The 20689-nt window shown below is 51.2% G+C and overlaps 2 protein-coding genes across 2 annotated transcripts in view; one reads left to right on the top strand and one right to left on the bottom strand.

The window, feature by feature from the left end:
- The window catches only part of LOC133361145 (interleukin enhancer-binding factor 3-like), a 46119-nt gene extending 36427 nt beyond the window's left edge, over positions 1-9692 (bottom strand). The window contains exons 1-4 of the mRNA XM_061580013.1: positions 9440-9692; positions 3716-3947; positions 2876-3086; positions 1019-1230 (exon numbers count right to left, since the gene is read on the bottom strand). Of these exons, the coding sequence (XP_061435997.1) occupies positions 1019-1230; positions 2876-3086; positions 3716-3897 (605 nt within the window). The 5' untranslated portion in view covers positions 3898-3947; positions 9440-9692. The remainder of the gene's footprint in view (positions 1-1018; positions 1231-2875; positions 3087-3715; positions 3948-9439) is intronic.
- A 5669-nt stretch (positions 9693-15361) lies between these two features.
- SNAPIN (SNAP associated protein) lies at positions 15362-20065 on the top strand (the record flags this gene model as incomplete). Its single annotated transcript, XM_061580011.1, has 4 exons — positions 15362-15546; positions 16255-16301; positions 18287-18405; positions 19861-20065. Coding segments are annotated over 4 exons (450 nt in total), but the record flags the coding sequence as incomplete, so codon positions are not given.
- Positions 20066-20689: the final 624 nt, after the last annotated feature.

Raw genomic sequence — 20689 nt, 5'->3', positions numbered from 1 at the left:
CTTTCTGCGTGCCGTTTGTACGTTTCCCCGCTTGGTGTCTTTGGGTTTTCTCTGGTTCTCCGGTTTCCCAATAGCTACAAATAAATAAAGTATAGAATGTAACCGGTATGCGGCCAGACATCCCAATGCTGTATGTATGTTGTACTCCTTTCTCACCGTACATAGTCCAGCCATGCCAAGGTGTGGGAGAGAAGGACAAAACTACAATAAGCAGTTCTAAAGAAAGTAGTTTTCAATCTAGAGAGCCGCAAGACTGTCCTGCAGAGCCTTGAGGCTTTCCTGCGTTGAACAAAAAAAGTTTCATTTTCAGAAAGTACAAAAAAATATTCGTAATCAACGTTTTTGGGTTTAGATCGCGTTATTTATAAATGTGTCGTAAACCCTCCACCACCCGACACGGCCAATCAGCAAAAAAGTGTCACGTTGACAAAAGACAAAATAGTTCACTGCTTTAGCCCACCGGTGTGTTGAAGCGTGAAACCACAACATTTACAACAAAAAAAAATTTTGAGTACGACGTTTCGCTGGTAATTGCATCCAGCATCATCGGACAATTCGCCAGAATGGTGAGGCTCTGCTCTGGCTCCCGGTCTTAAATAGAGCAGCAGCCGCAGCAGGGTGACGTCATCATTGACTCATCAACTCATCGGGTGCAACGTGTTAAACTACAAAACAAGTATAACCCGTAAAAACAAAGCTTTTCACTATAAATCCTTTATATGCGTGGCATCGGGGCGGCTAGAGTCCTCTCGTCCTCTGGCTTGAGATGGCTGCCACCTATGGGTCAGATGATTGTCTGGCAGCATTAAACAATTGGCAAACAAATATTTATTTATCCCTAAACAGTGTAAAATTTTGGAATTTTTTTTTCACGAAAATGCATTGTCACACACAACGAGTCTGTGTGCAAAATGTAAGCTCGATTGGATCACGGGAAGTGGGTTAAAAAACGACCGAAAGCTTTGCACGGTCGTAAGCGCGCAAACAAGCAAACTTAATATAAAGGATTTAAAAATACCCGACAGAGGCGGCTCCGGGAGTAGCAGCAGCACCAGCAGCACCAGCAGCCCCGGCGTCGGTATCCAAATCATCGGACAGGAGCTTCAGAGCCTTCTCGGTGACGGTGACCAGGGTCTGCACAGCCTCGAGCTCGGCCTGCGTGGGGTAGATGGCCGTGTGCTTGGCCAACACGTGGCGCTCGTACTCTGAGTGGCACGTGGGCCGCTGAGCCTTCAGCGTGACAGGTACCGCCACGGCGGCGGGGCGTTGGGGGGGGGGGCAGGAGAGCAAGGGGGCAAAGCACGGGGATGGGGGCGAGTGTGGCGGAGAGACGGAGACAAAGGAGTGGGGGGGGGGGTGAGAGAGCATTACGGATTTTGAAAGTGGGGCGAGCTTTGTGTCACTCGCTTACTCGTTCACTCACTAACCCGGTCACTCACTCAGTCAGTCAGCCACTCGATGCTGACATGTTCACTAGCTTGGTCGGTCACCTAGCCACTCGCTCACTCGCTCGCTCGCTCACCTGCTCACTTATTCACGAGCCGTCTACGTGCTTGCTAACTCACGCACTCACTCACTCGCACAACTACCCATATTCTTCACCGAATTGCGTCGTGTCGTAGGACCGTGAGGAACGGAGGCAGTAGTGGATAGATCATGGCTGGAGGTGGTGACAATGATGTTGGCACTGTCTGCGTTGTTTTACAAATACAGTGAAACGTCCTGCATTCCTGTACATATTTAATCTATTTGCCAGTGTGCAAGCATACATGCAACCCTTGAGCAAGTCAGCATGAAGACAGCGGGTGACCGAGCGAGTGTGCGAGCAAACGACCCATGCAGGTAGCTCGTGAGTGAACCAGCGAACAAGCGAGCCAGTGAGCCAGCAATGAGTTAGCCGGCCAATTAGCGAACGTGTGAGTGACGCGGCGGATTAGCCAGCGAGTGAGTGAATGACCCAGCGAGCAAGCCATTGAGCGAGCCAGCGAGTGACTGACCCGGTGGGCTATCCGGTGAGCGAGCCAGTGAGCAATCCGGCAAGTCAGCAAGTGAATTAGCCAGGGAACTAGTCAGCGAGTGAGTGACGCAGCGGGCTAGCCAGCGAGTGAATGACTCAGTGGGCTATCCGGTGATCGAGCCAGTGGGCAATCCGGCAAGTCAGCAAGTGAATTAGTCAGGGAACTAGTCAGCGAGTGAGTCACGCAGCGGGCTAGCCAGCGAGCGAATGACTCAGTGGGCTATCCGGTGAGCGAGCCAGTGAGCAATCCGGCAAGTCAGCAAGTGAATTAGCCAGGGAACTAGTCAGCGAGTGAGTGATGCAGCAGGTTAGCCAGCGAGCCAGCGAGTGAATAACCCAGTGGGCTATCAGGTGAGCGAGCCAGTGAGCAATCCGGCAAGTCAGCAAGTGAATTAGTCAGGGAACTAGTCAGCGAGTGAGTGACGCAGCGGGCTAGCCAGCGAGCGAATGACTCAGTGGGCTATCCGGTGAGCGAGCCAGTGAGCGTGCCAGCAAGTAAGTTAGCCATGAAACTAGCCAGCAAGTGAGTGACGCGGCGGATTAGCCAGCGAGTGAGTGAATGACCCAGCGAGCGAGCCATTGAGCGAGCCAAGCGAGTGACTCGGTGGGTTATCCAGTAAGCGAGTCAGTGAGCAATCCGGCAAGTCAGCAAGTGAATTAGCCAGGGAACTAGTCAGCGAGTGAGTGAATGACCCAGCGAGCGAGTCATTGAGCGAGCCAGTGAGCAAGCCAGCAAGTAAGTTAGCCAGGGAACTAGTCAGCGAGTGAGTGATGCAGCAGATTAGCCAGCGAACCAGCGAGTGAATAACCCAATAGGCTATCAGGTGAGCGAGCGAGCGAGTGAGTGAGCGTCAGTACCGGGCCGGGTGTAGAGGGCAGCTTGGGCTTGCGCACGGCCTGGTCGGAGCGCTCCTGCGCCGACAGGTACTCGTAGTGGCGCAGCTCCTCCTCGTAGCGCTGGTACTCCTCCCAGTAGCGCATCTCCGCCTCGTAGGCGCGCATGTCCTCCTGGTAGCGCATGTCCTCCTCGAAGCAATAGCGCTCGTACCAGAAGCTCAGGTCCTCGTAGCTGTTGGGTAGCGATGGGGGGGTGGGGCGAGTGTGGGGCAGTGTTAATTTAATAGGTGGTTTGAACACTATCAAGCTAAGGTTGAAAATGCGTGTAAATAAGGTCTGGTCTGTAAGTCTGTCCGTCTGTGTGCTCGTCCGTATGTTAAACTAAACTGTTTATTTAACAGGTAAAAAACAATGAGCTATAGCGATCTTTTTTTTTGTTTCAAAGCGATCCGGCCATCACAAATGACAGCTCAACGCGGGTAGAAAATTAATAGATCACGACGTTTCGATGGCACCACAAGCGACCGTCTGTTCTAGAGCGCCTGAAGACGGTCGCTTGTGTTGCGATCGAAACGTCGTGACCCATTAATTTTCTATCTACGTGACTTTACCGAAAGAACCAAAGAGTACGGTGAAAAAGCAGTGAAAAACAGTGCGAAATAAAGGGCGGCAAGTGGACGGTGGGTGGTTGTGTGCAGGGCACTTTAAAATCTCGATAGAAAACTCACTTAATAGAACTGCTTTTTGTGTTTAGTTTGTTGTCCTTCCGATTATCACGGATGGCTACGTACGATGCACACTGGGCCATGAAGTAACGACAAGACACCGGGGCAAGAGCAAAAGGCCGGGGTAGGGCATTACCGTTTAAAGTCGTCGGGCCGCAGACGCTTCCCGCGACGGACAAGGTCCTCCCAGTAGAGAAGTTCCTCGTAGGCCTGGCGCTCATCCCAAATGGGAACCTCCATGGGCACCCCACGGCCTCCGCGCCCCTTCAGCCTGTGCATGGTCTGAGCGCCCAACACCGGCTTCATCACCGGGAACATCGGCACCAGCGCCACGCGCAGCGGCGGCGTCAACACAACCACCACCGCAGCTAGAATCAACAACACTGCCAGCATCAACACCAGAGCGAACACCACCGGCATTAACACCAGTAGCAGCATAAACACAAGCACCGCCGTCATCTGAATCAACAACACTGCTAGCATCAACACCAAAGCGAACACAACCAGCATTAACACCAGTGGCACAATAAACACAAGCCCCACCGTCATCCGAATCAACACTGCTAGCATCAACACCAAAGCGAACACAACCAGCATTAACACCAGTAGCAGCATAAACACAACCATCACCGTCATCCGAATCAACAACACTGGCATCAACACCAAAGCGAACACAACCAGCATTAACACCAGTGGCAGCATAAACACAACCACCACTGTCATCTGAATCAACAACACTGGCATCAACACCAAAGCGAACACCACCGGCATTAACACCAGTGACAGCATAAACACAACCACCACCGTCATCTGAATCAACAACACTGGCATCAACACCAGAGCGAACACCACCGGCATTAACACGAGTAGCAGCATAAACACAACCACCACCGTCATCTGAATCAACAACACTGCCATCAACACCAAAGTGAACACCACCGGCATTAACACCAGTGGCAGCATAAACACAACCATCACCGCAGCTAGAATCAACAACACTGGCATCAACACCAAAGCGAACACCACCGGCATTAACACGAGTGGCAGCATAAACACAACCACCACCGTCATCTGAATCAACAACACTGGCATCAACACCAAAGCGAACACCACCAGCATTTACACCAGTGGCAGCATAGACACAAGCACCACCGTCACCTGAATCAACAACACTGGCATCAACACCAAAGCGAACACAACCAGCATTAACACGAGTGGTAGCATAAACACAACCACTACCGTCATCTGAATCAACAACACTGGCATCAACACCAAAGCGAACACCACCAGCATTAACACGAGTGGCAGCATAAACACAACCACCACCGCAGCTAGAATCAACAACACTGGCATCAAAACCAAAGCGAACACAACCAGCATTAACACCAGTGGCAGTATAAACACAACAACCACCGCAGCTAGAATCAACAACACTAGCATCAACACCAAAGCGAACACAACCAGCATTTACACCAGTGGCAGCATAAACACAAGCCCCACCGTCATCTGAATCAACACTGCTAGCATCAACACCAGCAACAAAGTGAACAGCACCAGCATCAATACTGGCAGAAGTATGATTTAGGAGAAAAAAATGTTAGTTGTAATTACTGGTGAAACATCGTACTCAAGATTGTAAATGTTGTAGATTTGCTCTCCAACACACCGGTCTGCTGTACTACCGTAGTAACGAATGGGCATGTTTTGTTTACGTGACAACCCTTACTAATTCGCTGTGTTGGGTGGTGGCGGGCTTAACGACACAGTTATATTTATGCGATCGAACCCAAAACAAACGATATGATGGAGCACCACCAACCACTCATCCACAGCACCGCCAATATCAACACCAGCACCATCATATGTGGCCAGGTCACATCTGAAAAATAAGTATAACCCGTAAAAACAAAGTTTTTCACTCTAAATCCTTTATATGCGTGGCGGCTAGAGACCTCTCGTCCTCTGGCTTGAGATGGCTGCCACCTATGGGTCAGATGATTGTCTGCCAGTATTAAGCAATTGGTAATTAAATATTTAATTTGTTTTCCCTAAACAGTGTAAAATTTTGGGGAAAAAATTTCACGAACATTAATTGTCTCGCACAACGAGTCTGTGTGCAAAATGTCAGCTCGATTGGATCACGGGAAGTGGGTTAAAAAACGACCGAAAGGTTTGCACGGTCGTAAGCAAGCAAGCAAGCACGCAAGCAAGCAAGCGAACTTAATATAAAGGATTTAATAAGGTAATAGCTCAGTGGGCTTTACCTGAGAAGATACACATTTTTTTAAGTGATTTGTTTACTGATCCTATACTTTGCACTATCGTGTTTGTGTGTATTGTGTTTGTTGTTGCAACGTTCTGACCCCGTGCCACGACTGGACGTCTGTGAAAACGAGCATTATAGGTCATCGGATGCCTCCAGGATAAATATTCTGATCAGCATCACCACCACCACCACAACCACTACCACAACCACCACAATCACCACTAGCACTGTCAGCAACAGCACCACCACCACCACAACCACCACCACAATCACCACTAGCACTGTCAGCAACAGCACCACCACCAACGGAAGCACCAGCAGCAATCCACACCTCCATCATTATCACAACCACCGATAACAGCATCGGGATATCTATCAACAGCACCAATACCAACAGCACCATCACGATCAATGCCACCAACCAATACCAATACCCGGCATTCGCCACAAAGTGACAAGGACGTCACCACGGTGCCAGTGCCAGGCCAGGTGCACATTGAGGCCACGTGAAGTGTCTAAGGCTCGGGACAGACCCAGCAGGTGCCATGGGTTGGCTGACTGAGATGACTGGCAGATACACCACCAGTTGCACCCCTCTGTGCCAGGCTAGGTGCACGAGGTCACGGGATTGACCCAGCCGGTGCCATGGGTTGGCTGACTGAGATGACTGGCAGATGCACACCAGCTGTACCCCCCTGCTGTGCCAGGCTAGGTGCAGGAGGTCTCGGGACAGACCCAGCAGGTGACATGGATTGGCTGACTGAGATGACCGGTAGATGCACCACCAGCTGTACCCCTCTGTGCCAGGCTAGGTGCACGAGGTCTCGGGACAGATCCAGCAGGTGCCATGAGTTGACCGACTAAGATGACTGGCAGAAGCACACCAGCTGTACCCCCCTACTGTGCCAGGCTAGGTGCAGGTCTCGGGACAGACCCAGCAGGTGCCATGGTTTGGCTGACTGAGATGACCGGTAGATGCACCACCAGCTGTACCCCCCTACTGTGCCAGGCTAGGTGCAGGTCTCGGGACAGACCCAGCAGGTGCCATGGGTTGGCTAACTGAGATGACCGGTAGATACACCACCAGCGGTACCCCCCTACTGTGCCAGGCTAGGTGCAGGAGGTCTCGGGACAGACCCAGCAGGTGCCATGGATTGGCTGACTGAGATGACTGGCAGATACACCACCAGTTGCACCCCTCTGTGCCAGGCTAGGTGCACGAGGTCACGGGATTGACCCAGCAGGTTCCATGGGTTGGCTGACTGAGATGACTGGCAGATGCACCACAAGCTGTACCCCTCTGTGTCAGGCAAGGTGCACGAGGTCACGGGATTGACCCAGCCGGTGCCATGGGTTGACTGACTGAGATGACTGGCAGATGCACACCAGCTGTACCCCCCTGCTGTGCCAGGCTAGGTGCAGGAGGTCTCGGGACAGACCCAGCAGGTGCCATGGATTGGCTGACTGAGATGACCGGTAGATGCACCACCAGCTGTACCCCTCTGTGCCAGGCTAGGTGCACGAGGTCTCGGGACAGATCCAGCAGGTGCCATGGGTTGGCTGACTGAGATGACTGGCAGATGCACACCAGGTGTACCCCCCTGCTGTGCCAGGCTAGGTGCAGGAGGTCTCGGGACAGACCCAGCAGGTGCCATGGATTGGCTGACTGAGATGACTGGTAGATGCACCACCAGCTGTACCCCTCTGTGCCAGGCTAGGTGCACGAGGTCACGGGATTGACCCAGCAGGTGCCATGGGTTGACCGACTAAGATGACTGGCAGAAGCACACCAGCTGTACCCCCCTACTGTGCCAGGCTAGGTGCAGGTCTCGGGACAGACCCAGCAGGTGCCATGGGTTGGCTGACTGAGATGACCGGTAGATGCACCACCAGCTGTACCCCCCTACTGTGCCAGGCTAAGTGCAAGTCTCGGGACAGACCCAGCAGGTGCCATGGGTTGGCTGACTGAGATGACTGGCAGATGCACACCAGGTGTACCCCCCTGCTGTGCCAGGCTAGGTGCAGGAGGTCTCGGGACAGACCCAGCAGGTGCCATGGATTGGCTGACTGAGATGACTGGTAGATGCACCACCAGCTGTACCCCTCTGTGCCAGGCTAGGTGCACGAGGTCACGGGATTGACCCAGCAGGTGCCATGGGTTGACCGACTAAGATGACTGGCAGAAGCACACCAGCTGTACCCCCCTACTGTGCCAGGCTAGGTGCAGGTCTCGGGACAGACCCAGCAGGTGCCATGGGTTGGCTGACTGAGATGACCGGTAGATGCACCACCAGCTGTACCCCCCTACTGTGCCAGGCTAGGTGCAGGTCTCGGGACAGACCCAGCAGGTGCCATGGGTTGGCTGACTGAGATGACCGGTAAATGCACCACCAGCTGTACCCCCCTACTGTGCCAGGCTAAGTGCAAGTCTCGGGACAGACCCAGCAGGTGCCAAAGTTGGCTGACTGAGATAACTGGCAGATGCACACCAGCTGTACCCCTCTGTGCCAGGCTAGGTGCACGAGGTCACGGGATTGACCCAGCAGGTGCCATGGGTTGGCTGACTGAGATGACTAACAGATGCACCACCAGCTGTACCCCTCTGTGCCAGGCTAGGTGCACGAGGTCACGGGATTGACCCAGCAGGTGCCATGGGTTGACCGACTAAGATGAAGACTGGCAGATGCACCACCTGTGCCCCCTACTGTCACAACCCCCGCTGCGTTTTAGCCGCCCCGGCGCCATTAACACCACCACCACAACAATAACCATCATCAACACAACAACCACCAACACAACAACAACCACCAACACAACCACCAACACAACCACCACCACCAACACAAGCACCACCACCACAACCATCAACACAACCATCAACACAACAACCACCAACATAACCACCACCAACACAACCACCACCAACACAACCATCAACACAACAACCAACATCAACACAACCACCATCAACACAACAACAATCAACACAACCACCATCAACACAACAACATCAACACAACCACCATCAACACAACAACCACCACCAACACAACAACCACCAACACAACAACCATCAACACAACCACCATCAACACAACCACCAACAACACCACCATCAACAAAACAACCATCAACACCACCAACACAACCACCACCACCAACACAACCATCACCGTCACCATGCACACCACCCAACATGAACAGTGTTGGGATGGCCACCGTTCTTAGCAACTGTTAGAGGCTGCATTGACCAGCGCGGAGAAGTATGGTCATTAATACACACGAACAAATTAAAAATAAGATTCCGCGTTCACGCCGGGACACACTTGCACGGTATGATTAAAATAACGCGTGATTTGGATTAAGCTTGATCGGAGAAAGTTGTTCTTTTTAAATAAAAAATTTACTTAAAATTAAATTTTCTCAGACGCGATAAATGCGTGTTACGTACACTGCAATACATGACAAGCGTTAATCGTTTAGCCGGGCACATACATTCTCAATAAAATAAAGATACTTTGCATCTAAAGTTTACGGAGATTCACGACCAAACGCGATATATTTTCGTTTAATTTTAAAGCGAAATTATTTTACCTCAGAAACGCGGCCTAGCCGTAGGAGAAGCCCTTCGCGCTCCGCTGTCGATTTCACCGAAAATTTCGCGATTTCTAATAAATCCCTTCGCCCTGCTGCGAGCAACACAAGCTTACGAACATTAATTTAGCAGAAAGAAAATTGAAAGTTTACATCAATTAAAATGCCATTTAATAAAAACTACAACCCGCCCACGACACTGTCCTTAACCTTGCCCAGCACTGTCGCTAGGCAGGAACCACGTGACGCTGAGCCGGAGATTTGATTGGAGGAACTTTGACAGCGATTTCCCGCCAAGGAATCCCCCCCCCCTCCCACTTACCCCCCCCCACCACCATCCCCCCCACCCCTCCCCCCACCCTCCCCACCCCCCCCCACCCTCCCCCCCACCCTCCCCCCCACCTTCCCCCCACCCTCCCCCCACCTCCCCCCACACTCCCCCCACCCTCCCCCCACCCTCCCCCCCCACCCTCCCCCCACCCCTCCACCCCACCCCTCCCCCAACCCTCACCCCACACTCCCCCCACCCTCCCCCCACCCTCCCCCCACACTCCCCCCACCCCTCCCCCCACCCCTCCCCCCAACCCTCCCCCCAACCCCTCTCCCCATCTTCCCCCCACGCTCCCCCACCTCTCCCCCCATCTTCCCCCCATCTTCCCCCCACCCTCCCCACAACCCCCACCCCCCCCTCCCCCCACCCTCCCCCACCCCTCCCCCCACCCCTCCCCGCCACACTCCCAACTCCCCCCACACCTCCCCCCCACCCCTCCCCCCCACCACACTCCCCCCACACACTCCCCCATCCCTCCCCCCACCCTTCCCCGCCACACTCCCCCCCCACCCTCGCCCCACCCCTCCCCCCACCCTTCCCCCACACTCCCCAACCCTCCCCCCACCCGCCCCCCACACTCCCCAACCCTCCCCCACCCCTCCCCCCCATCTTCCCCCCACCCTCCCCACAACCCCCACCCTCCCCTCCTCCCACCCTCCCCCCACCCTCCCCCCACCCCTCCCCCCACCCTCCCCCCACCCTGTTAAAAATGTTAAAACACCCAAACAGACACCCGAGACCTCCTGCACCTAGCCTGGCACAGTAGGGGGTACAGCTGGTGGTGCATCTACCGGTCATCTCAGTCAGACAACCCATGGCACCTGCTGGGTCTGTCCCGAGAACTCCTGCACCTAGCCTGGCACAGCAGGGGGTACAGCTGGTGGTGCATCTACCGGTCATCTCAGTCAGCCAACCCATGGCACCTGCTGGGTCTGTCCCGAGAACTCCTGCACCTAGCCTGGCACAGCAGGGGGGGTACAGCTGGTGGTGCATCTACCGGTCATCTCAGTCAGCCAACCTATGGCACCTGCTGGGTCTGTCCCGAGAACTCCTGCACCTAGCCTGGCACAGCAGGGGGGGTACAGCTGGTGGTGCATCTACCGGTCATCTCAGTCAGCCAACCTATGGCACCTGCTGGGTCTGTCCCGAGAACTCCTGCACCTAGCCTGGCACAGTAGAGAGTACAGCTGGTGGTGCATCTACCGGTCATCTCAGTCAGACGACCCATGGCACCTGCTGGGTCTGTCCCGAGAACTCCTGCACCTAGCCTGGCACAGTAGGGGTACAGTTGGTGGTGCATCTACCGATCATCTCAGTCAGACGACCCATGGCACCTGCTGGGTCTGTCCCGAGAACTCCTGCACCTAGCCTGGCACAGAAGGGGGGTACAGCTGGTGGTGCATCTACCGGTCACCTCAGTCAGTCCCTCCACATTTAGAATCAACATCACCTTCAAATCAACATCACCACCACGCGTTTAGACGATTTGGCCGCTGCTATAATGTCCCACGTGGCGATGACGATGATGGGGCCCCCTTCGTTGAGCTGCCGACAATTAAAATATCCGGTGTCGCTTCTGGAAAAGAGATACACAGCGAGGCGGGGCCTTACATCTCGTCAAATAAAATGGTTTTGGTTTAAAATAATCACTTGCATCATTGTTATTCCTTTGTTCTTTTGGTAGAAGGGAAATTATAAAAGAATAAAATAAAACAATAAAAATTTCACGACGAACCAAGAACATGAATACTCTTAAGTTTTTTAGGTAAAGTCAAATACTGTAATGAAATAAAATAATACATGAAAATAACTAAATTAAATCACGACGTTTCGGAAGCAACACAACGTCGTGATTTAATTGAGTTTCTTCATTTATTATTATTTTATTTTTATTATTTTTTTACCGACGTGACTTTACCGAAAAATCCTAAGAGTATGTACTCTTGCAGTCACAAAAACTTTAAATCGAAATTAGCATAATTATTGTGAAGATGATGGTGGTGGTGGTGGGGAGGTCTACCACCAGCAGTAGACAGACCACGTGGTGCTGGTGGTGTCTCCACCAGCAGTAGACAGACCACGTGGTGCTGGTGGTGGTGTCTCCACCAGCAGTGGATAGACCACGTGGTGCTGGTGGTGTCTCCACCAGCAGTAGACAGACCACGTGGTGCTGCTGGTGGTGGTGTCTCCACCAGCAGTGGATAGACCACGTGGTGCTGGTGGTGGTGTCTCCACCAACAGTAGACAGACCACGTGGTGCTGCTGGTGGTGGTGTCTCCACCAACAGTAGACAGATCACGTGCTGCTGGTGGTGGTGTCTCCACCAACAGTGGATAGACCACGTGGTGCTGCTGGTGGTGTCTCCACCAGCAGTAGACAGACCACGTGGTGCTGCTGGTGGTGTCTCCACCAGCAGTGGATAGACCACGTGGTGCTGCTGGTGGTGTCTCCACCAGCAGTAGACAGACCACGTGGTGCTGCTGGTGGTGTCTCCACCAGCAGTAGACAGACCACGTGGTGCTGCTGGTGGTGTCTCCACCAGCAGTAGGCAGACCACGTGGTGCTGCTGGTGGTGTCTCCACCAGCAGTGGATAGACCACGTGGTGCTGCTGGTGGTGGTGTCTCCACCCGTTCAGCTTAACCGAAATAGGGAATATTTTTCAGATCCCCAAAAATAGTTGACAATTTTAACCTTCATTTTTCTGAAACTGGTACCCTATTTGATAATGTATTGGGAGTCACCCCTGCTCATGCAAATTCCTACACTCCTGTCCAAACATTAAGCGAATTTAGTTTTCAGCCAATCCACGAAAGTAATGTTCTGAAACAACTGTCCTACCTCAAAGGGTCCTCCTCTACCGGAGCAGATAGTATTCCCGTCTTTGCTCTACTAACTGTTGGTCACCTAATATACAAACCTATAGCCCATATTTTCAACCTGTCCATCAAAGAAGCATCAGTTCCTCTAGAATGGAAACATTCCTATGTTCGTCCACTTCACAAAGGGGGCCCTAAAGATGATCCAAATAACTACCGACCTATCTCAATTTTGTCCCCGTTGATGAAAATTTTTGAAAAATTATTGACCTACCAAATTAGCAGTTTCCTGTCCGCCAACAATCTATTACATCTAAAACAATCTGGGTTCCGAAAAAAATACAGCACCACATCTGCTGCATTAGACTCTCTGAATCACATTTACAGTAGCCTTGATAATAAGCAGTACTGCGCCTGTCTTTTTCTTGACTTGTCCAAAGCTTTTGATACAGTAGACCACAACATCCTGCTTAGTAAAATAAGTTGCCTCGGTTTTTCCGAAAACACAGTAAAATGGTTAAAAAATTACCTCTTTTCTCGCACCCAAACTGTATTCACAGATGGTTGGAGGTCAAACAGTGTTAAGATAACAAAAGGGGTTCCACAGGGTTCCATTCTCGGCCCCCTCTTGTTTTCTCTTCATGTAAATGACTTGGGCACTGAACTGGATTATTCCAGGGTAAATCTTTTTGCAGATGACACGGTACTAATTACTGCTGGCCGCTCTCCGGATGACGTGATTGCTAAGCTCCAGAGTGATTTCAACAAACTACAACATCAGCTAGTTGCTCTTAAACTAGTCCTAAATCCTGCCAAAACCAAGGTGCTATGCTTCTCACCAGGACTAAAGCGGGAAGTTATTTTTCCCCAATTGCATACCTTAAATAATGATCAAATAGAGCAAGTCAAGATCTATAAGTATCTTGGGGTCATCCTGGATTCAAAACTGAATTTTAAAGATCACATTGATTATATTGGGAAAAAGACAAAAATTAAAATTGGTTTTCTATATCGACACAAGCACTGCTTCCCTCCTATGTTCCGTTTGGAATTGATTAAAGCTACCGTACTGCCTCTACTTGATTACTGTGACATTGTGTATAAATCAGCCCCAAGTATTGTACTGAAGAAGCTTGACTCAATGTATCACTCGGCCTTAAGATTTGCATTGAACTGCCCATATAGGACTCACCACTGTGATCTCTACATTGGGTCAAACTTAACATCTCTGAATGTTCGACGGCTTGTGCACCAGATCTTATTTATTCATGATGTACTTGCAAAAAAATCTGCAGATTACCTGCTGGATCTCGTCTCTGTTTCAAAGAACAAATTTGACCTAAGGTCTACACTCATTTACCAGCTTAATATTCCCTATTGCCGTACATATACTGGAGGAAGGGCCTTTGCTATTGATGCCCCCAGGGTCTGGAATGCTGTTGCAAATAAATTGAAACTTGAGTCACTACCTATGAGATCTTCACTCAAAGCTGCTTTAGAGGAGTTGTACACCCCTAGCTGCCAGTGCTATTCAGTGACCTAAAATAAAATGTTTCGCTCCGGATGATCGCTACAAAGTATGACCTGTGTTTTGATTTAGTGTGCTGATCTTAAAGGTGCATTGAAAAATTACAATACTCCGATTGATGCTCCTGCTGTTGTGGAGTGACTCATGCAGCCAGCTATGGCTGCAGGGTTTTGGTAGTACATGTTGTTTATGCCATTTATTGTGAAAATTCCGTCAGTTCCTATGATTGCTTTTTTATTGCCTTCATGGCTTTATTTTGGTGATTTCGAAAAGTGTATTGGTTTAGCCATGTTTGTGTTGTTGTAGTACAGAGTTAGACTGATGGCCTTAATCTAAGTTGTCTTGTGGTTGTTGTTGTTGTTTGACTTGCATCCCACTGGGATTTTTGCACACAGCGTTGGTGTAACGGTGTTTTTTCAGCAATATTTTTGCTGTCTTTTCTTGGATTTTCTGTTTGCACTTAGTCACATAGTCACTTTAAGATGTTTTTTTGTTCATGTTTTTGTTTTTTGTTTGTTGCGGTTGCACCCGATTCAAGAGCTGAATGGCTCACAGGGCTACGCCTAATAAATGAACTTGAACTTGAAGACAGACCACGTGGTGCTGGTGGTGGTGACGACGAGCGCGGACCGGGATCACGTGACCCTCGCGCGCGCGCAAATAAATAAATAATGCGCGCGGGTCACGTGCGCCGCGTCTACGTCCGGGTTTCTTGGGTTTCACGTGCAGCTCCGTGTCTCTCTGCCGTGTCTGTCTCCGTGTGTGTCTCCGTGTGTCTCTCTGCGCCGTGTCTGTCTCCGTGTGTGTCTCCGTGTGTCTCTCTGCGCCGTGTCTGTCTCCGTGTGTGTCTCCGTGTGTCTCTCTCCGCGTGTCTCAGTGTGTGTCTCTCCGCGTGTGTCTCCGTGTCTCGGTGTTGTCTCCACACGTGTGTCTCCCTCGCGTCCTTGTAGCTTCGGTGTTTGTTGTTGTTGTTGTTGTGTCGTCTCCGCGTGCCACGGCTCCCGTGATGACGACTCGGGTGGAGGAGACGCAGGGGGGACTTGAGACACGGGGGAGACAGGGGGAAGGTGGAGGACAGGGGGGACAGGAGACATCGGGGGGACAGGAGACACGGGGGGGACAGGGGGGACACGGGGAAGGTGGGGGACGGGGGGGACAGGGGGGACAGGGGGGACACGGGGAAGGTGGGGGACAGGGGGCACGGGGGGGACAGGGGGGACACGGGGAAGGTGGGGGACAGGGGGGACAGGAGACACGGGGGGGACAGGGGGGACAGGAGACACGGGGGGGACAGGGGGGACAGGAGACACGGGGGACGCAGGGTACGCAGGAGTCGCAGGGAGACCGCGGGAGGGAGGCGATCTCCGCGGGCCTCTTGGGGCTTCTGAGACCCGCCGTGCGAGACGTGGACGAGAGCGTGAGGGCAGTCAGGTGAGACACGTGGGGGCAGGAGGGGGGGCAGGGTGAGAGACGTGCCACCCCCCCACCGTGCCACCCCCCCCCCCCCACCGTGCCACCCACCCCCCCACCGTGCCACCCCCCCCCCCCACCGTGCCACCCCCCACCGTGCCACCCCCCCCCCCCACCGTGCCACCCCCCCCCCCCCACCGTGCCACCCCCCCCCCCCACCGTGCCACCCCCCCCCCCCACCGTGCCACCCCCACCCCCACCGTGCCACCCACCCCCCCCGTGCCACCCACCCCCCCGTGCCACCCACCCATCGTGCCACCCACTAACCGCCCCGTGCCACCCACCCCCCCACCGTGTGCCGTGCCGACCTTTGTCAGCGGTGCTGCCGCTACTTCCCGTTGGCGGCGCTTGCCCCGTCAGCCTCTTCCATCTGCACGTGGGGCGTCATCTCTCCGCGTTGTCGTAGAGCGTGAGCGAGTGCTGTGGTGATATCCCGTCCGTCTGCCTACTCACCACGTGTGTCTGTCTGTGTGTGTGTGTCTGTGTGTGTCTGTGTGTGTGTCTGTGTGTGTGTCTGTGTGTGTGTCTGTGTGTGTGTCTGTGTGTGTCTGTGTGTGTGTCTGTGTGTCTGTCTGTGTGTGTGTCTGTGTGTGTGTCTGTGTGTGTGTGTCTGTGTGTGTGTCTGTGTGTGTGTCTGTGTGTGTGTGTGTCTGTGTGTGTGGCGTGCAGGGAATCGCAGATGGATCTCCGAGAACAGATCGAGTGTCTGGCTGCAGGTGGGTGCTTGAGTTGCGTCTGCGTATATCTCAAATCTTCTTGGTTCTTTCGGTAAAGTCACGTAGAAGGGAAGTAATAAAATAATAAAAATAAAACATAATAAAATAATTCTCACGACGTTTCGTTATTACTTCCCTTCTACGTGACTTGACCGAAAGAACCAAGAAGATGAATCCCTGCAGTCACGAAAGCTTTAAATCGAAAAATATCTAAAATCTGTCAATAATGACTTTGAAAAACCCCCCGCCATAACCTCCTACGCATTTCACAAGTAGTACTAATCACATACCTGCATTTTCCATAAATATGCTAAATTCCTCTTGATATGCAAATTATTTTGTCAAGGCGCCCTTCCCCCCTTCCAACCCAGCAGCTTAAATCTACGCTGCAAGCGTGTTGGTGTTTCATTCAGACGCTGTCTCCCCGACAGACCTGGTCTTCACCTGAGGACGGCTGCTTGCGTTGTGGCCGAAACGTCGTGAGAATTGTATTTTATTATGTTTTATTTTTATTATTTTATTACTTCCCTTCTACGTGACTTTACTGAAATAACCAAGAAGATCTGTGAACCCCTTGTAGGTGCCCGGCCTCACGGCAGACCGATTCAGATCTTATAGGTCTCACCTCGTGCCCCCTATCAATCTCAACGTTCATCCTACAAAGTGCCATCACAAGGGAGAAACACAAACGAGTAGACACATTTTTATTTATAACAATAGGTTTTACTTCTAGATTTGAAGCTTTCGTGACTGCAAGGATTCATACTCTCTTAGGGGTTTTCGGTAAAGTCACGTAGGTAAAAAATATAATTAAAATTAATAAAAGTAATATAGAAATTAAATAATATTTTATTTCTATTATTACTTTTATTAATTTTAAATTAGAATCTCTTCTTGGTTCTTTCGGTAAAGCCACGTAGAAGGGAAATAATAAAATAATAACAATAAAACATTAAATAATTCTAACGATGTTTCGGCCACAACGCAAGCAGCCGTCCTCAGGTGAAGAACAGGTCTGTCGGAAAGACAGCGTCTGAATGGGCACCACCAGGCTTGGCAGCGTATATTTAAGCTGCTGGGTTGGAGGGGAGGAACAGCGCCTTGACAAAATAATTTGCATATCAAGAGGAATTTAGCATATTTATGGGAAATGCAGATATGCGATTAATTTAATAAAATTATTTTATTTTTATTAATTTTATTTTTTACCTACGTGACCTTACCGAAAAAACCTAAGAGTATGAATAGGTTTTACCTCGACTTAAAGCTTTCGTGAATGCAGGAATTCATATGCTTGGGTCTTTCGGTAAAGCCACGAAGATCAAATAATCACAAAATATATTCTCAGCAGCTCTCTCGCGATATTTCTCACCTGATGACGATTGCTTGTGTTGCGATCGAAACGTCGTGATTTTATTGTTTTAATTATTTGATCTATCTTCGTGACTTTACCGAATAGTTTTAACCCTTTCTGGCAATAAATCAGGAACCTTATTCAGGGATCCATACTCTTTGGTTCTCTCGGTAAAGTCACTTAATTTTCTACCCACGTGACTTTACCGAAAGCGCCAAAGAGTATGGATTCTTGCAGTCACGAAAGCTTCAAATCTTATTTGGGGAATCAACATGCAGAATTTTACTGGTAGGAACCCACTGGTTTCACCAGCCCACAGGGGATTATTGTGTCCGTCCGTCGTGCAGGGAGGGGCTGGGTGGGGAGGGAGAGGCTGGGTGGGGAGGGTGGGGAGGGGCTGGGTGGGGAGGGGAGGGTGGGGAGGGGCTGGGTGGGGAGGGTGGGGCTGGGTGGGGAGGGGCTAGGTGGGGAGGGTGGAGAGGGGCTGGTTGGGGAGGGTGGGGCTGGGTGGGGGGTGTGAGGGGAGGGGCTGGGTGTGGAGGGGCTGGTCACCCCGTGGTGCCCTTATAAAACTCAACGTTTAACCTACTCACGCCGGCTTGTGCTCGCCCTCACCTGTGTCTGTGTGCAGAGCTGCGCAGAGTGAGCGAGGAGCAGGCCGGGGCTCCAGACCTCGACGTTTACGTCAAGAAACTGCTCAACGCGCGGAGACGCGTCGTGCTGGTCAACAACATCCTGCAGAACGTGCAGGTACAACAACCACCACCACCACAACATCCTGCAGAACGTGCAGGTACAACAACCACAACCACCACCACCACAACATCCTGCAGAACGTGCAGGTACAACAACCACAACAACCACCACAACATCCTGCAGAACGTGCAGGTACAACAACCACCACCACCACCACCACAACATCCTGCAGAACATGAAGGTACAACAACCACCACCACCACCACAACATCCTGCAGAACGTGCAGGTACAACAACCACAACAACCACCACCACAACATCCTACAGAACATGGAGGCACAACAACCACCACCACCACCACATCCTACAGAACATGAAGGTACAACAACCACCACAACATCCTACAGAACATGGAGGTACAACAACAACCACCACCACCACCACATCCTACAGAACGTGCAGGTACAACCACGACAAGATATTAGAAGGCGCACGTACAAACACCACCTCCACAACCACCACCACCATCATCATCGTACAAGATCCTACAAAATATGCAGGCACAATCTCCACCATACAAGATCCTACAGAGTATGCAGGTACAATACATCACAACCACAAGTTCTTACAGAATCCACACCTCCAACTCGCACAAGTATTAGCAAGTCTGTTCTACTTTACGACGTGAAATAAGTCCATGCAATGTACACGTACAACCACCCCAAGATCCCAGATCATGTGTACATACAACTTAAATCTTGACTTAAAGCTTTCGCGACTGCATGAATTCATATTCTTAGGTCTTTCGGTAAAGTCGCATAGATACAACTTCCAACGGTGATGTTGGAAGTGCATAGATACAACTTCCGATGATGATAATTGGTTTTTTACCCTTTCATCTGGCAACAAAACTGACACCTTTTTTTTTACGAGGAGTCATGTTTGCATTGACCACAATACCTGCAGTCATAATGCAAACAAAAAACACAACAGGACAGTGCATACATTATCAGAGTTGTGTTTTTTGCTTTGCATTATGACTGCAGGTATTGTGGTCTATGCAAACATGACTCCTCATAAAAAAGGTGTCAGTTTTGTTGCCAGATAGAAGGGTAAAAAAACAATTATCATATTTGCTACTGGCAAATGAGGTTCCAATGGTGTAAATGCTTACCCCGAGCTCTCATACTCTGATGGTGCATTGTCTTTGAGTTGTGCGCTTTTTGGCATCATCTGGTCCAACACCATGTGAGACTAGGCTCTAAGGAAAGCTGTCTCGGGTGTGGACCAATCAACTTCAAGGACAGTGCACAAACATTATCAGAGTTGTGTTTTTTGTTTGCATTATGACTGCAGGTATTGTGGTCTATGCAAACATGACTCCTTGTAAAAAAAGGTGTCAGTTTTGTTGCCAGATAGAAGGGTAAAAAAACAATCATATTTTTTACTGGCAAATGAGGTTCCAATGGGGTCCAGACGATGATGTTGGTGACCTTGTTAACGTTGCAGGAACGTCTAGCCAGACTGAACCACAACGTGTCGCGCGAGTCTGCACGGAGACGCACAATCCTGGACCCCTCGGATCCTCCGCTCCCTGGGCCCGTGTGACTGCCCCCCCCCCCCGCCCTCACAGCCACCACTCCCTGCCACCTCCCGTGTACCCATGATCACTTCTCCACCCTTCATTTAACGATCAAATAAAGTGTAATATCTACTCCGCTCCATGCGTCTCTCCGCGTGCAACCCAGTCTTCTGTCATTCCTTTTTCCACTGCCATGTTTGAACCGGGCCAGTACGAGGCAGAGGTCGCAACCGGGTACCCGATACCCGGCTACCCGTACCCGGTTGGGTACGGGTAGCAGTTTGCGACCCTGGTGCGGCCGGGTACGGGTAGGCCGTCACTGGTAACTGTCACTCATTTCCCAACGTCTTGTCTCTTTTCACAATTCAAGTTCCTAGAATCAACCCACCCACGTCTGCAACATGGCTTCATCCCAGAGGTCGCAATCAGGTACCCGTACCCTGCCAGGTATGGGTACCCGTTTGCGACCCTGGTGCGGCCCGGTACAGGTAAGGAATCAAAACCCGTTTGCGACCTCTGGTACGAGGGGAGGGTTTTCTTGTACCTTGTACAGTCTGTTTGGATAGCCAGAACCAGACCATGATGGCCTTCACAAGAAGTTCTAGATTTGAAGCTTTCGTGACTGCAAGGATTCATACTCTTGGGTTTGTTCGGTAAAGTCACGTAGGTAAAAAAAAAAATTCAATCACGGACGTTTCGGAGGCAACAAGTGTCCGTCTTGATACAGTAAATTTAGCTGACGGTCCCACCTGAAGA

The sequence above is a fragment of the Lethenteron reissneri genome, chromosome 71 (genome assembly GCF_015708825.2).
Source record: "Lethenteron reissneri isolate LAM-NWPU_2019-01 chromosome 71, ASM1570882v1, whole genome shotgun sequence".
Taxonomy (NCBI): Eukaryota; Metazoa; Chordata; class Hyperoartia; order Petromyzontiformes; family Petromyzontidae; genus Lethenteron; species Lethenteron reissneri.
Note: the sequence above shows the minus strand (reverse complement) of the source record. Positions and strands in the feature narration are given on the sequence as shown.